The 17,641-nt window shown below is 38.1% G+C and overlaps 1 protein-coding gene across 8 annotated transcripts in view; it reads right to left on the minus strand.

The window, feature by feature from the left end:
- CLEC16A (C-type lectin domain containing 16A) overlaps nt 1-17,641 on the minus strand; it is a 75,763-nt gene that overhangs the window by 38,928 nt on the left and 19,194 nt on the right. For all 8 annotated transcript variants that reach the window (XR_008747307.1, XM_055804576.1, XM_055804575.1 and 5 more), the window contains exons 10-15: nt 13,527-13,755; nt 12,057-12,186; nt 8,697-8,797; nt 4,346-4,468; nt 2,647-2,756; nt 2,100-2,144 (exon numbers count right to left, since the gene is read on the minus strand). Coding sequence is in view for 7 of the 8 variants with exons in the window: in XM_055804576.1 (XP_055660551.1) it covers nt 2,100-2,144; nt 2,647-2,756; nt 4,346-4,468; nt 8,697-8,797; nt 12,057-12,186; nt 13,527-13,755 (738 nt within the window). In the remaining variant the exon portion in view is untranslated. The remainder of the gene's footprint in view (nt 1-2,099; nt 2,145-2,646; nt 2,757-4,345; nt 4,469-8,696; nt 8,798-12,056; nt 12,187-13,526; nt 13,756-17,641) is intronic.

Consider the following 17,641-nt stretch of genomic DNA (forward strand, 5'->3'; position numbering starts at 1 on the left):
AGGAACTGCAGTGTGTGGAGGACCCACACTGAAGCAGATTTTTGTTCCTGGAAAACTGCAGCCCACTGGAAGAGTGGGTCCACACTGGGGCAGGGGAAAAGCGTCAGGAGGAAGCAGCAGAGATGAACTGTTATGCACTCCGCCCAAACCCCCATTGCTGAGCCCCACCCCCACTCTGTAAGGGGAGGAGGAGGAAAAGTCGGGAATGAAGGAGCCAAGTTGAGCGTGGGAAAAGGGAGGATGTGCTGAAGGTGGTATTTTGATTTGTCTTTGTTTCTAACTATCTAAATTTATTTTAATAGGCAATAAATTAATTTTCACCAGGTGAGGTCAGTTTTGCCCACGATGGTAATTGGTGAATGACCTCCCTATCTTTATCTCGAGCAGAAGATCTTTTCATTTTATGTCCTCCCACCATCCTGTTGAGGGGAGAGTGTGAGCAGCTGGGCAGATGCCTGGCAACTAGCCAAGGTCAGCCTGCCACAAATTACTGATTTTTGTAAATCACACATTCTTCAAGAGAATTCTAACAAAAAAAGGAAGAGATCTTACATACTTGAAATCTGTCATAGATTTACCTTTCCTTACATACAAGTTACTGCCTAGGGCTAAAAATTTTATTTCTCTCATTGTTTACAATAAAAAATCTAAAAAGCTGCAGAGGTCTGTAATAAGAAAAAAAGTTAAGTAAAATTTCAGATCATCGCTTCAGGTAAGACAGAAATAAAAAGTAACACCGAAAGGAAATACATTCCATATCAGTGGTGTAGGGGGGTTGCATGGCAAGGTTTTGGTAGCAGGGTGCTACAGGGATTCTGTGAGAAGATGCCAAAAGCTTCCCAGCTCCCAGACAGACCCACCGCTGGCCAAGGTTGAGCTAATCAGCAACAGTAGTAGCACCTCTGGGATAGCATAGTAAGGAGGGGAAAAATATAATCTGTGCCAGTGGGAGAGAGGAGGTGAGACCTCCTACATGAGACCAACAACTCTGCGGGCACCCAGGTCATTGCAGAAGGAGCGGGAGGAGGTGCTCCAGGTGCCGGAGCAGAGATTCCCCTGCAGCCCACGATGAAGACCATGGTGAGGCAGGCTGTCCCCCTCAGACCATGGAGGTCCACGATGGAACCAATCCCCACCTGCAGCCCATGGAGGACCCCACACCGGAGCAGGTGGATGCCCAAAGGAGGCTGTGACCTGTGGGAAGCCTGCACTGGAGCAGGTTTGCTGGCAGGGGTTGTGACCCTGCAGAGGACTCACGCTGGAGCAGTCTGTTCCTGAAGGGAACTGGAGCAGTGTGTCAAGAACTGCAGCCCATGGGAAGGCCTCATGCTAGAGAAGTCCATGGAGAATTCTCTCCTGTGGGAAGGACCCCACGCCAGAGCGGGGGGAAAGTGTGAGGAGGAAGGAGCAGCAGAAACAACTGTGATGAAGCAACTGTAACCCCCATTCCCCGTTTCCCTGCACTGCTCAGGGGGAGGATGCAGAGAAATCGGGAATTAAGCTCAGCCTGGGAAGAACAGAGGGGTGGGGAAGAGGAGGGTTTTTTTTCTGATTTGAATGCTAATAAACAAAGCTAATTTCTCCCCAAGTCGAATCTGGTTTGCCCATGACAGTAGCTCCCGAGTGATCTCCCTGTCCTTATCTCGACCCATGAGCCTTTTGTTATATTTTCTCTCCCCTGTCCAGTTGAGGAGGGGAGCGATAGAGCAGCTTTGGTGGGCACCTGGCATTTAGCCACAGTCAAGCCACTACAGGTGTCAACGATAAAATCTCAGAAATGTTCTAATAGTGTGGCTCTGTTACATGAAATACCTAGCAGTTGCAACAAAAGCATGACCACTAACTTGGCCCTTCAGAACAAACCCTGTGACACTTCAAACAGCCTTTTTGTGACATATGTCAGTGTGGTACAGGAAGGGCAGGAAAGGAGAGGAATAGTCCACAAAGCACTTCATTTCTCCATCACAACTATGGAGTTCCCATCTATAAAAAAGTGCCGCCTTGGGCACCGTGTAGACAGCGGGCTGCAGACTTGCTTCTAATTCCACATGATGTAAAGTAGTTTCTCCATTCTTTCCTATAGCATTTTGCATATATACCTTATAGAAACGACGAAGGAGGTGAACACTTTCTTCCCTTGCACCCTAGAAAATACAAAAAAACCTGTGTTTCAGGGAGTAAATACACCATGAACTCAAAAGACACATTTAAAAAAAAGCCACCCAAAACCTCATACAGAAGAGACTATTAATATTGCCATACTCATAGCCTTCAGCCCAGAATTTGATAGAACACAGTTCTTGCACTTACAAAAATACAGGTTATGTGAGCTTGCTAGTTTCAAAATCACTTTTCTTTACACTGTTGAGACTGATGACACACAAATTTCAGAGCGGGAACTATACATAACCTTGCTTGAGAAGTTAAAAGAATTTAAAAAGCAAGATAACAGCAAAGCTGAGAACAGAGCATGGGGTACTGATTCTTTACTTTCACCGCACAGAGCTGCCAATGGAAAAATGCACTGGAAGCTCAAATTTCACACTTTTGCTTATTGCAATCAGGAACAAAATAAATTATTCAATTATACTACAAGACTTGAAGACAAGTAATGCTCTGACTGGTAATTTGAAAGAAAATACTTACCTCAAGGCAAGCAAGGTGAACATCTTTTATGATGCTGCCATTTTTAGAAAACACAAGCTGCTTCAGCAACAGGCAGCCAAGTTCTAAAGTGGCCAAACGGATTTTTCCATCTGCAAAAAGAAAATTTCAATATACAAAACAGTAGCAGTTGAAGCATTGCTCTTCTCATTACCTGATGATGTTAAATGTTTCTACACTTCTCTGCAATTACAAACTTCGCTCCTCTGTCATACACACCCTATCTGACACAGATGAATGCTGATGCTGGTTTACAATGCCGACGGGTATAAACAAAAAACAAAAACAAAAAAAAAAAAAAGAACGGGAAGAGTAATTTAAAGTGAACCATGCAATAAGAAAGCAATAAAGATTAATAGTATTAGAAAAGAAGCCAGAAATAATGCCTTTATCAGTCTGAAGCACAGGTTGGCTTACACTAAAATTAGAAAAGAATCGCAGACATTTGGCATGGATAAAGTTACAAGATCAAAGGAAATTTTGTATATAGCATACTAATAAGGCATAGCTTTTCCTTCAAAAAACACAGTCCAGAGGATTCAGATACAGCCTGGATGTGAGAATCTAGAGAAGTCAGAGTGAAAGAATGCATAGCAATTTTAAGCTTATAGTTTCAGAAAGCTAAAAAAAATATATAAATAAATATTAGAAATTTACAGTCTGAGCTCAGTGATCAATACTAAGACATATACCCAAGAGACAGACAGCTTTTGACCCCAACTCCCATCTACTATTTTACAAGTTAACACTATGCTGCCATAAAGTAAAGATACAAAGGTCAGTGCTGCTAAAAAGAAAGGAAAAGGAGATGCTCCACACAGCATTTAGCAAGCTTTATAAAAATCCATTATTTCCACCCCTCCCCAGAAGTGCTTTTGTTTAAATAAATACATCTCAACTTGGACCCTTTCCTTCTGCAGTATGTACAAACTCTTTATATATAAACATGCTTTTAATCTGTGACTGGCACATCAGCAGAAGTTAATACTCTGAAGATCAGTCTTGTGAATCAAACAAGCATTAGATTTTATTCTGCAGACAATCAGAATCTGATAGTGTTTCAGTTGCAGGGGAAAATCAGTTCTACTCATTTGAAGTTTTAAGAGCAGAAATGCACGGAGAAGAGCTGTGGCTTGAACAAAATTCATGTTTCTGTGGAATAGGTCACTGAGCCTTATATCCCTCGTTACAAAGAAGCTGAAGTCAGGAAAAAACACATTTCTGCAAAACAGTTCAGAACAGAAAATACAATCTGCTATTAAAAAAAAAAAAAGGAAAATTTGCTATAACCTCTAGAGACAAAGGACTGCTATAAGCAAAGGGTTACATATAGTTTTCAAGACTACTCCACTGGAAGTACTTTTATAAGCAAAGGTGCCACAGATCATTTTTCAGGCTGAAATCACTACATGTATCATTTTTGTTTATTCAAAGACACAAAGTAGGAATTGAGACAACAGATCCCTGTATAAAAACAACTATTCAGCAGAAATCCAGTTACTGGTTTCTCAACAAACACTGAAAACCAACAGTTGGCTTTCACAGGCTGTATCTACTTATTGTTCATTGAAGAGCATGTTAAACAGGTTTTCCTCTCAAACACAAGAGGCTAGGCAGCTTTTTGGCGTTTGTCATCAAAAATTTCAGCTTGGCAAGAAAACAAATATGGGAAAAGCAATACCTGGTTGTGCAGCATAATTCATTATCCTGATGAGCCCTTCTGCAAGAACATGATTATATGAATTTCTCTCTTCAGCATGCTGAGCTGGAAGTTGAATTCTCTCCAGCTTGACTGGGTCAATTCCTTTTGTGAGGGATGAATGAAGAAAGGAGAATTAGAGAACAGGAGTACACCTCGAGGCAAGTATTTAATAGACCGTAGCAGTTTTCTCACAAGACTATAATTAGCAATACAGAATTGGGCAAGTTAGTTTTGCATTTCTATTACAAGGAAAAGGAGGAGCCTTTATGTATTTTTTTGTATCACCAAAAAATCTCAGCCTTAAATGGAGCCTACTGGGTGAAGACAATCCCAAAGTGGTTGGTGACATCCAAACCATTTTGCTGCATCTGGAATTTGCAGACTATTTGTTTGCATCTAAATCAAATCAAAGTCAAGCCATATGTGTGAAAAGCATAAAGGTTACATAAAAGTTAAAAGGGAATAGACAAAAGTCTGATTTCAAATTCTGCTTTGGTAGTAAGTGATTGGTTCATATATATTTTAAAAGAACAGGAATTTTCTTTTGTTAGTAGTAGCTTCTTATTTAGTACCCTCCCCAACATGAATCACAGATTCTCACTGACTACTGGTATAAAGAAAGTAAACTCAACTTTCTTCAGCCTATTCCTAAGAGCAAAGTTATTTCTCAGAATAGACTGGTTACTCTAAGACCTCTTAGAACAAAGCGTAGCTGTGGATTGCTGAGGACCTCCCTGCTCTTGTTCTAAAGAATGGTAATAACCCCATAAACCGAAGTTTTAAAGTTTCTTCCAACCCTGAACTTGTAGTTAACTCTATTAACAACACGATCTGTGATATCTAATTTATTTCTTCACTAAGCATACATATTTTGAACAATTAATAAAAGGTCTGTTAGAAGATTATTGACAGTGATACAAATGTTCTCTGTCATGATGAGTAAAGGTGTAGGAGTGAACGAGGCATTTAAGGAACCAGGGCAATCAGAGATTGTTGTGAACACTAACAGCTTAGTTAAGAGCTACAGTTTCCTTTCTGGAAAGGAAAGCTGCTTATGAGTAAGATTTCTTAGAAAATACCTATACGCAAATTAAGCTCTCACAGAAGGACATGGTTGTTAACCAGCAAAAAAACATTAAAAAAGACTAAGAGGCAAGACCACACAGATGCTCAACAAAGCAGCCAAATTGAAATCATGGTGAAAGAACTCATACTCTGCATCTTTCATTTGGTTGTCTGTCTGCCAAAGATGCAGAGTTCTGCATTCCTGAGATACAGTACATGATCTAGCAACATATATGAAGGGCTCCTTCTGGGATTAAAGATCTCTCAGATACAATTTGCAACAAATCTATTTAGCTGCGCAGGTGCACCTCTTGGGATTCTTTCTTTTTGTTGACACAAACGATTCTTTCTGGTGGAAAAAAAAAGAAGTGTATTTTCTTTAAACATGTTCAATAGCATAGTGCAAAACGCAGACTCAGTACCCAAACAGAAGGACTCATGATAAAAAAAGCCTCAATAACAGTGTCTACATGTAGTGGCAAGAGAGCAAGATGCGTTCAGAAGACTTAGAATGCAAGGCCTGAAACCAAAGTTCTTGGTTAAGGTAGGGCTATTCAGATTTTTTTGAATTTGTTCTGTTGTAGCCCTCTCCACATGCCAGAATGAGTAGGATGGGGGAGAAAGGTAAAACTCAAACTGACCAGCTACAGAATCAGAAAAGCCAATATACTCAAACAGAAAACCACAACTCATTTTCCTGTGGTGTAGAGAGGACAAGCTTGTATTGCAGTCACAAGAAATCACTGTAAATTTCCAATTCATTACCTGTTTGTTTGAACTGATTCAAGTGCTCACTAGAGCATTTACCATCTGTCAGACAGTAAACAGATAATCAGATCCTAGACACACAACTCCTAGAGATTTATTACTTTCCGAAACTGGGGAAATAACTTGGCCTTTCGATGTCTGCAGAGACCTTCATGCCATTTTGTAAAAGAAAAGGATCATTGACCCATGCTTTGAGAAAGTCTGTAAGCAGACAGACCTCTTCCATTATACTAAATTCAGATATGAACATTGGCTCCTACTCAATCCTGACGCATCTTCCATGACCGATAATGAATTTGCTGTAGAAAGGAGCAGCTGTACAACTCCTGAGCTTTTAAAGAACATTCTGCTCTTGCATTAAACAGGGACACTAAATCAGGAGCTTGTAAAACCCCTCCTCTTCAAGACACAGAGGCACTGGTTCCATGTTCCCCAGGGCTGAAAGCAGCCTCTTACAGGGCACAAGAGGAGTGGGTTGGTGAGAGACAGTGAAGACCAAAAACTGGATGTCACCTGTCTACTAAGATCTAGGGTCAAGGATAGGGGGAGAAAGGAAAATAGCTTCCAAAGAGCCACAGGCCAATGTAAATTGTTGACAAGGAAAGCCAGTGAGTACAGATAGCCTGAAGAATTTTTCATTTAAAGGGCTGATGTGACCACCAAAGAATGAAGTGTAGATTTTGACCCCTTAAGTGCATGCAAGGTATCTCCAGTTTCAGGGCCAGGATACTTTTAGTCTCTTAGAAGGTAGATATTTAATTTCCTGTTGTATTTCTCTTGGTAACCCTGGATATTGGGTGAAAAACAAACATCAGAGATTTCTGAAACTAAGCAGCAAGAGGCTGTATGTGCTGCATTCCTCACTATTTACAGGCTTCTACAGATGTAAGCAAATGATCCTTGAAACAAGAGAGGATATCAGACTTCTTTTGGGGAACAAGATATTGAAGAGCGACCAATTACACTGAAACGAAATACAGTGGGCTGAAGGACTATGGTCTTAAATAGAAGAATTCTTAAGAAATACAACCCTAGAGTGCAGGCTCAGTCATTTACAATGACTTTGAAAGATTCCAGGGACACTCTGAAGCTGCAACAGTTACAGCTAATGCTTTTGGTTATTCACAGCTTCAACTAATGGATTTTAAGAGAAGACAATCCACCCCTGACATCACCGTTTTCTAGCACAATAATGCTCAAAAGTACCTCGGAGAAAGATATTTTCTAGAAGTGGTACGTTGCAGGGGGTGCGTGGGAAATCAAGAGGTGCAAGTCAGAGAGTGCTAGAGCATGGCAAGGCTGTGGTACTATCTTTGGTGATAATAGTTGCATCATTATCTATTGTCATAAGAGACTGTGAAAGCACTGACAATGTCTGCAAATTATAATCTCAGAGAAGCATTCAATTTTTCCTGGAAAAAGATAAAGCTGTCAAGTGGATGGAGGAGAACAGAAGGGGCTCAGCTTAGCTAGTTCGCTCAAGACACTCATTTCCACTCTGCTTGTCCATCAGAGGTACCTTCAAGTCAGAATCGAATCCTTACTTTTAAGCATGCCATCACACCTGATGCTCTTTTGCTCAGTTTACTGTAGCAGTTGGTTCATTTAAATTACTAGTATATTATAGAAACTATCCTCATAAGCAGAAAATAAATTCAGCTCTCAATCCCTGAAACATATGATTATTCACATGAATGAGATGTTTACATGATTGCTCCAAAAAGAATATATTTAAAATGCACAAAAAGATAAACAACAAAAAAGCTAACCATAATCATTCCTTCGAAAAGGTTACATATTCTCATGCTGCCTGAATTCTAATGAACTACACATTTAAGATAGTTTTACTAGTTTATAAAATAGTCCAGGCTCCATGGGAGCCTTGCAAGATGTATTATGGCATAGAACACTGACAACTTAAACAAGCCTTCCATCAATTATGGCACAATGGCTGACAAGGTTGATGAGGAACTGCGCAGTGTAAAAAGAATTACTGAAGGACTGTCAAAGCTGGACAGAAAAAGGCAATAGATGACTTCCATAACCACTTCTCAGGTCTTATGTATGATCTAGATGTTTAAAGTATACAAGGATTTAATGTTAACATAGGCGGACAAGTTTTACATTTTATACTTGGCTTACATGTAGCAATCACAGTACACGCAAAGTGGGAAAGAATTGGATCCCACATGTATGTAGATTGAATATAGTGGGCGTCAAATGAAATTAAGAGATTAAAAATGGAACAATAATCCTATTCTAATTCCAAGAAACCTATGGAATACAAGTTACTGACACTCACAAAGCTTTCTACCAAACTGTTCTTAAAAAGGTGATCCTTAGCAACTGTTTTTACTTACAGCATATTTATTTCTGCCTCCTCTATGTGAAGAATTTCTCACTGTTGTATGCATAAGCGTAGAGTACCAACAGATTGTGCCTGTCTAAAACCATGTGTCTCATTCAGTTTTCTCTGGAAAAAGAAAAACTTGTTTACCTTTGTTGTGTGACATTGCATATAAAAGACAGAGCACGAAGAGGGCATAGTAATCATCTTCAGCACAGTCCAGCGCATTATAGACCATATCAAGAAAAGGCCTGTGGAAAGGAGTAATTTTAAAAGAGTTTTAAGACAAACACCACGTCTACAGAAAAATTAGTAACTATCTTGTTCTACACATAGCTAACAGAAGAGGCAAATTTACACTAATGCACATTGTCAGGCATTAAACAAAAATTAATATGTTCAGGAATACTCAGATTATAGCCATGCCTTGTATTTACATTCTGACATTAAATCTGATGTTTTAATGGGATTTGTTACACAATACTTCCCCAAGAACTGATTGTTCACACATTTACTGTGTTGTTTGTAGCACATTTAGTATGCATGCAGAGGCATTATACAGCTCCTTTTAAGTGCACACATCAGTAACTTCAAGTAGCTGCTATCACTGTTGCATATATATAAAAAAACCCCTACCTTAAGACTCAAGTACTAAATTTTTACTATTACAAGAAAGCAGTTTTCACTGAAACTTTGGATGAAGGTAGGTTTTCTAAACCAACCAATCAAAAACTTTATCATCGAACAGTTATAGGAAAGACAAATGAACAAGAAGGCAACATTTGGATCAAAAAAAGCAAGCTTTGGACTGCAGATGAGCTTTGTTTTCCTGGGTTTAAGCATGTGTGACCTACAATGCATACACAGGAAGGCTATAAACAGTGCTGACTTCACCCTTCACCCGTACCCTGAACAGATCAGAAAAGTCAATTTAATCCAGAAGCCATCTCGACAGGTCAGATATGGGTGAGAATCAACTGATATTAGCACAACTTGGCTCCTGTCTTAAGCTGGCCTGCATCCAATCAGTTCAGAGCACAAGTAGAAATTAAATTATTTTTTACCACTGGCCCAGACAACAACAACAATAAAAAAAAAAACCAAGGAAGCGTGACAGTCATCAGAATTTTAGAGCCTTGATTGAAAAGAGGTAATTCCTACCTCTCAAAGTATTTTTTTTAACAGCAAAAGGAAAAAAATAATGCTTCCATTATGTAAATTACATCCAAATAAAATATATTAAAATAACATCCAAAGTCATAAAAACAAATACATTTCCCTATCTTCAGACCTAGCAGACAAAAAGCATTCACTGCAAACTCATCATTGTGATTACATAACTTTAAAAATACGACTACAACAGTGAGAGATAATACTCATTCCACATGTTTCTTCACAGCATCTATTTGCATTATCAAACTCTCAGTTGCAATAATCTGAACCAGGAACAACTTCTAGGAATCCCACTCATCAACGGGTCCTCATACAGACTAAATATAGGCTAGACTCAGAAAGACTTCAGCTATAAGAAAGAAGCAACAGAAGGTACAACATAGCATGAAGGTTTCACATTTGGGGAAAAAACTTTGCTGTGTAGCACATCATAAAAGGAAATGAATTTAAAACAAGCCTTTAGGCTTAAACTTTCCAGTAGTGAGGCACATCAACATAAAATTACACCAAAAATGATTAAACTTTCTCTTTTTATGTTCTTCACAGCAGTAAAAGGGCTAAGGGAAATGGAAAACTTCACTTACATTTTACAGCTGCAGTCTTTTAACTGCAAACTGTGCTGTCTTCCATTTATCTGTCAACAACTTTTACACAATTTTTCAAAACCACTTTTAATGTTAAGGGCTATATGGCAACTATTTTCAAATCTATTTCTTAACTCTGTAAGATTCTGTTATTTTACTAGCAACTTGATCGTAGGAACAGTTCAAATGCCATACAAGTATTCTTCAAATTAATTATTCTTGTGAAGTCTGTCCACAACTGAAGACTGCAACACATTCAGAATCGCTTTCATTACAATTGTTGATGATTACTCCAGCTATGGAGGTTTAACTCACTTCAATCATGGAATAAAAGACCACTGCATCTTCCACCACCACATGACACCTTACCCATGTGGCTTATCCACAAGACGTGGTGACTCCAAGCAGTGTAAGAAAGAAGCTATATGCACTTGAGCAAATTTCTTGAGAGATTTAGTTACTGTTTTAAATACTGTACTTAACATACAGAATAACAAAAAAATCTTAAGTTATAGCAACTTACCTACATTTCCAAAATATGTACAAAACTAAGGCCCAAAAATGCCCTATACAAGGTCTACCCTTATTTTAAAAATATTTGTAGCTCTGCACATTCTTTGATGCTGTTTATTTTTAGAAAAGATGCAGGATGCTGTCAGATCATACATGCAGATCAAAAGACACATCTGCCACATGCATTGGCATCTCACGTGTAAGTACTCTGCATTTAAGACCTGAGCGTCCCAGTTGCTTAGTATTCAGTGCAGACATTGCCAATTTTTTTCTAAAAGCTATTTGGCACATATTTTAGTCAAAATACCAATAATCTAGAACAATATATTTTAAAACCAGTTCAAGACAAGGTTCAATTTCACTTTTACAATTAAATTAAATGTTGTCTTTATTAATGTATATTATCTAAGCTACATCAAAGCTATAATGGAGACAGAACGAAATTCTGGGAATACTATGCAGCATTTCCCAAATTTAAAAATAAATTTGATACCCTATTAAACATAGGCATTTCCCCAAGGGACATATTTGCAATTATTTTTGTGTCAGAGATAGCACAGTTCTTTGCAGTTTCTTTTCTTTAGCATTCTAATAACACCACAACATTCTTACTGATAAAGTGCCTTGTGGGTATTTAATATATTCTGGTTTAAATTTTGAAGTCAGGACAATCTCTGCTCCCAGAAACACTTAAAACTGCATTTCCAAGAGTAGTTTTCATTACCCCTAGGATATATTAATGGACGTTGGAAGCTGTACATAGGTAGCAGCATTTATTTGTATCTACTAATACTAAAACTCTGCAAAATTCAGCCCTGAAATGAGGGACTTGCCTTTTTTTTTCCCTATAGGCGCATAAAAAAAATTGACAGATGTGACCATAAATAGCCTTAAGAAAACTTCTTCTGGCTTAATTTAGAGGTTTAGAAAATTCTACAATGAGAACATTCACATTTGGGTTTTATTATGTTAATATTCTGTAATTTAACTTCACCAACTTAAGGCATCACAATTGCCATAAAGGGCAGCACAAACTTTACAAAGGAACAGGACCATTTCCAAAACTGATCAGTAGAGAGGCCACATCCCATCCTTCTGTTGCCTCACTTAATTGTGATCCACAAAAACACCTGGAATTTTAATTGGAGGCAGACTTGAAACATCCCTTAAGAGAAGTGAAAGAGTTAATGGGAGGGCAAGTAAGGAAGCAATATAGCAAAATATAACAGTTCCTTTATACCTGTTCCAGTTCGTTATCTCAGTCCCAGAGGCAGCTGCACTCTTTTCTTCATCTGTTGTATTCTGCTCCGTCACAGTAGAGATAGACAATTCTGACAGTTTACATCTCTCCATGATTACCATCTCTATTTCTAAAAAAGAACCAAAAAAACCCCACCAAAATTTGTAATTTTTACCAAACTGTTACCACAAGCTCTTTTGTATTCAATAAATAAGTTTGCTTACATTTCTTTAAGGAATTTAACTGCTTTAAGAAAATTATATATATATAAAATACATGTAAATATACAGATTAGATTATTTTGGCAAATAAGCAACAGTAATCCCCCTCCTGTCCAAACCACAGGATGAAAAAACACAGAACCTCTTTCTGGAAAAAAAAGAAGATCTCTGTGAAAATGCTGGTGAGATCGGGGCATGAGCAAACATCAAGTTTCATAGAGGGTGTAAAGTCTCTACAATTACAGCAAACAGCATATCTGGTCCTGAGTGCTTCATACCTATCGGCTTTAAGTAGAAGTATTAAGATCAAATATAGCTTTTGCTTAAGAATTTGGACAAAGAGGACTACTAAATGCACCAGTGTAAGCAGTAAATCATGTTATATTTTCTTCAAATCATGGTAGACAATACATCAGTTATTTGACACCATTTAAGGTAAGCCTTCTCAAACAAACTGCTTACCTAAATTGAAATGCAATGATTTGCGGAGAGGGCTGCCAAATCATAAAGGCCTTGTTTTCAATTGCTTGCCTGCAATTCTGCCACGTTTTTCTCAATTATTCTCAATTGAGAAAAATTCACTCTAGATTTTTTCTCAAACTAGCTAAAGACTAGTTTCTGATGTACATCCTTTAACAGTTACTAACTAATAAAATAAACAGTTAGGATGGACCACTCATCCTACAAAAGCAATACTTAAGGTATAGCATTACATAAAAAATCCTGAAAATGTGCAATTCAATAAAAATCTAAAAATTAAAGATGCTTTCTTCAGGTCTGAACTAAATTATTTAATATCATCTTCTACTATGTACTGTCACTTTTAGCTTGCTGCTTGAATTTTATCACTGAAATGTGCATAAAACACCCCTGACCATCTTAAAAAGGTAAAGCGGCTACACCATTTGCCTTGATACAGAAGGGAAAGTTACAAAGTTGTGAAGTCTACTGATAAAATGCCCCATAATCATGTACAACTTGGTGCAAGGCATGCATTTGTGATGAGGGCCAAAGACTACAGGGAGGCATGAAAACACTTCCATAGTTTTTAAATCAGATTAGAAGTACATGTTCTGGCAGAATGATTTAACATGAGAAAAAAATAGTCAAAGACTGAAACAAATTTAATAGTCCCATGTTTACCTCGTGCAACAAGAGAACAAGTCACGTAACAGATCACAGTTAGGTCCATACGGTAAATAAAAGTATCCAAATTGTAAGCATAATGTTTATTTGCTGTTATACTCACCTTCATTTTCACTGCTTGTTCTGATGGCCTTTGAACTTGCTTCTGTACCTTTACCCTTATCTAGGTCATCTTGGTTATCTTCAGATCCTCTCTCCTCTTCATCTTCTTCACCAACATTTTTATAGTTGGGTCTTTTCTGCACCCTCTTCTTCCCCTTCTGTTTGTTAATTTCAAGAGACCTCTCAAGTGTTTCTGTTGGTTTTATGAAACATCTGATACTTGACTTTGCCTGCAAATTTGAAAAGTTTACACTAAGGTACAGCAAGACATTTTTAGCTAACTGGTAAAGAAACTTCAGTTCATATGAAAGAGGGGGTTTAGAATTTAAATTAGCATACCACTTACAAATCTCAAATCCATTTTGAAGTACAAGAAAGTAGACCTCAAGCTGTATCAAATCATCAGTAGAACAATTATCTCCAAAGTAGCACATCCTAAAGATCTATCATTGAAAAGTATGCCATCTTGAGACAAGAACATATAGAATTACCTATTTCATCAATAGAAGTTTATTAATTTTTTTCCCTTCATTGATCTTTTCTTAACAGGCGAGACAACTAGTAGATACAAAATTAAGACACCTTTTGCAAAAAGGATAAAGGCAGCAAAATCCAAAGCATGTATTGACAGCAATGTTAATTATGAAACACACTCTTTAAATGTCTTTGGCAATAGCAAGGACAAAAAACAATGCTCTAAGCTATGAGATTTTTTTGAAACTTAAGCTTCCCTCAACAGCATACTAGTCCTTGTATCATCTAGGACAAATGGCACTGATGTCAACCCTTTTTTGGCCTCCAGTCACTAACTTACCAAGTCTGGAAAACCAACACCACTTCATTTGTCAGACCTTAATATACTTGTGTTCTACTGAAAGTTATCAGCAGTTTATTTTTCAAGTCAAAACACTGCTTCTGGATAAGGCAGCAAACAGTACTCAATCAATACCTGATTTTCCTGGTTATTAATTTATAGAGCAAGAAAATAAAGTTAGATGACAAATTTCTCCCAGTGGAAGTATTTCCACGGGTCTGTGCCATCCTAACAACAGAGGATGATGTACTCTTACAGAAAGACTCAAGACACTACAACAAGTCCTGCAACTAGCAGGACTAACAAAACTTTGTTTCCTACAATTTTGCAGATTGCTTCTGAGCTGTGATGCTTTGAGCTCCCTTCTCACTTGTTAGGCGTGGCAGCTGGATTAGCAGAGTACATGCTCTCTCTCACCTAGAGCTACAAACATTGATCAGCCAAACTTCTGTTACTGAGAAGTGAAACCATGGTCTGGGGGTTTCCTGCCAGCACACATTTATGCTGAACAAGACTGCTACAGAAACTTCATTACCTTTCAGACTTCAATACTTTGATCACACTTAGCTGATGCTGGCTAAAGGGTTAAAAATTTGAGGTCAAGCAAGAGAAAAGATAACTAAATACAAAATTGATTCCATTCCTTGCCTTAGGTGACTCAAGTACAGTAAGCATTGAAAATGGGCATATCAGAGAGCGCTCAAAGTTTGGAAAAACCCCTCCCGTCACTTAATAAGGAACACCTATACAGATTAGGAAAAGATCTGGGAAGAAACCTTCTACAAGTCAGAAGGCCGAAGTATTTCTCTAAATCTTCTGACTTTTAAAACAGGTTTTATAGAAATCTTGCGTAAGTCAGCTTACACTTGCCACTGAAATAAACCATACAGTAGGAGGAATCTTTCACAATACTAAAAAAACCCATAATGTGAAATCTATCAGACTTTTGCAACCCAGTAACCTCTCTGATATATTTTGTCTGATCAAACTGCAACATAGGAAGGTTACAAAACCATCAGAGTTACAACCAGATTACTTTTATTGATGGTTTCCGGTCAGAAAAGTCATAAGAGAAGGGAAGAACACATTAAGCCCTATTCTTCAGGGGGAAAAAAGAAAAGTAGCAACCAGCTGCACAATGCATTCTCCCCTTCCTGCATTCACTCACAATAACTTCCTAGAACCCTGTAGCTGCTTCCTTTATGAAGAATGCATGTACTTAACATCCTTGCATTTCTAATATGCTGCTAGCCTTATCAGCAAAATAACAGAAGAGACCAGTAGACAGCAGTGTGCTCATAACCATCATCTGGTCCATCTCAAGAAAGAAGTCAACATATATATACTCTTCTGCTACATACAACAAGGTTATACACTTAAAACATTCTAAAATCAGACAAAATTAATTTATGTAGTATGTGGTTTATCTAAATTGATTATAGAGTTTGAGATACTGCTATTTTATGCTTTTTAAGTGTCTTTCAACCCTATTTTCAATTATGGTTTATCTTATGCAACGTGTGCTGGTAAAGTAAGGCAGTACCAGTAACAGCTTTTACGGGAAGGAGAAAGTAGGTTAAACAAGAAACCAAGAGAAACATGAAATAGGTAGAACTGGCCCACATCCGAATTATGCAGGAAAACAGTTCTCACAGGAAGTAAGGTAAACCTTAGTGTGATGGCTGCTAACAAGTTTAAATACATGTTGGCTACACTTATTCAACTCATCATCAGAAATTAGCATTTCTTCTGAAGCCACCTAAAAATTGAAATACAGGGAAAACATGGAAAGACAAGGGTATCTTAATTTGCTATACTTCAAGGTGGAGAACCTGTGGACTCGAGGCTGGGCAATAATTACTGCCCTATGATGCTCAGCAGATCTCCATAGACAGGTTATTGCCAATTCATATGCTGTCAGCAGTAAGATCCATTGCTGATTTTTTCCACAAATTGATTTCCAGTAGAAAGTAGCACTTGTTCCTATCGTGACAATTACCATTGCTCTTTTGCCCTAAATAAGTCTGGATATGTTGCTCTTATACACAGCAACCACAACCCTTCTCAGCATTTCTATTAGGTATTCTTTACTCATTTAGTCTCCTATCATGAGGACACACGACCCTGCTTCTGGTAATCTCAGTCCATACTTTCTACGCCTCATTCCACTTCATCTTACTAGGAAAATGAATATAGACATGATGTTCTGCTTACTTCTGGTTTTACAAACTACATGTTGGAAAATGACAGTTACATGTCAATTTAAATGTATCAAGACATCTCAGTTACAAGAGATAAGCAGTGTTAGGTATAGAGTAGGGGTTCAGAGATAACTGCAGCTCACCATAACACACGGAGATATCCACAAAAGCAGCAGTTTAGGAGAGTATCAGAATGATTAACATGGGAAATTGTAACAGAAAGGAAGTAGAGAAAGATAAATCTGGGTCTGACTTAAGAACAAACACAATTCTAAACTCAGCCAAAAAGTATATTACGTTGCTCATCACTTTTCTCTACTGACTTCAAAACAAGCAAGCCTGAAGTAGCTTCTGAAATAGCTTCCATTATTCAACAGAAGTTAGTAATTTCTTTGCAACAGAATACACCACAGTAACAACTTTGCAATGGTCCTGATACACCTTATAGTCCAAAGAACAGCCCCTCAAATGGCTAACAATGCTCATAAATCAACTTTCTGCTCTAAGAAGTCCTACCACAGGGCAATAGGGAACTGTCTCACCTTTACTTAATTTGTCTGTGCCTCTGTATCTATGGCTGACTAGTCTCACTGCATTGAATTGTGTATCAGTAGAAAACCCCATGCAATATATGCAAGTAGTTTTTCATACTCATCAATGGAGAGCAGCTCATTGACAGCTCCCCTCACTGGAAGTAAAGCACGGAGGTCTTTGCTGAAGATTATTCCCCGCTCTTTCTGCAAGTAACCAGTTTCCACCAGTAGGCTTTCTGACAGTACCGGCTTTCCCCTCCAAAGTTTCCTTGAAGAATATAGTTGAATTTATGGAAAAACCAAGGTTTCTCCCATGGAAGTTTTTTCTTCATCCATAAAAACCGCTACCACTCTGCTCTCCCTGTAACAAAGCTCCACCTCTAGCAGTTTCACCCAGCATCTTCCTAGAAAGCTAACACCCCTCCTATTTATTACCTGTTCAGGCATGACAGAACTGGGAGTTTACATGCCACGGGACACATTTAAGACCAGTGAGAAGCAGCAACCTAAATATTATTAGAAACATCAGAGAACAGATGAACCTAAGTTTATAGGAAACCCCTAAAAT

This window comes from Falco peregrinus, chromosome 5 (assembly GCF_023634155.1).
Source record: "Falco peregrinus isolate bFalPer1 chromosome 5, bFalPer1.pri, whole genome shotgun sequence".
Classification (NCBI taxonomy): Eukaryota; Metazoa; Chordata; class Aves; order Falconiformes; family Falconidae; genus Falco; species Falco peregrinus.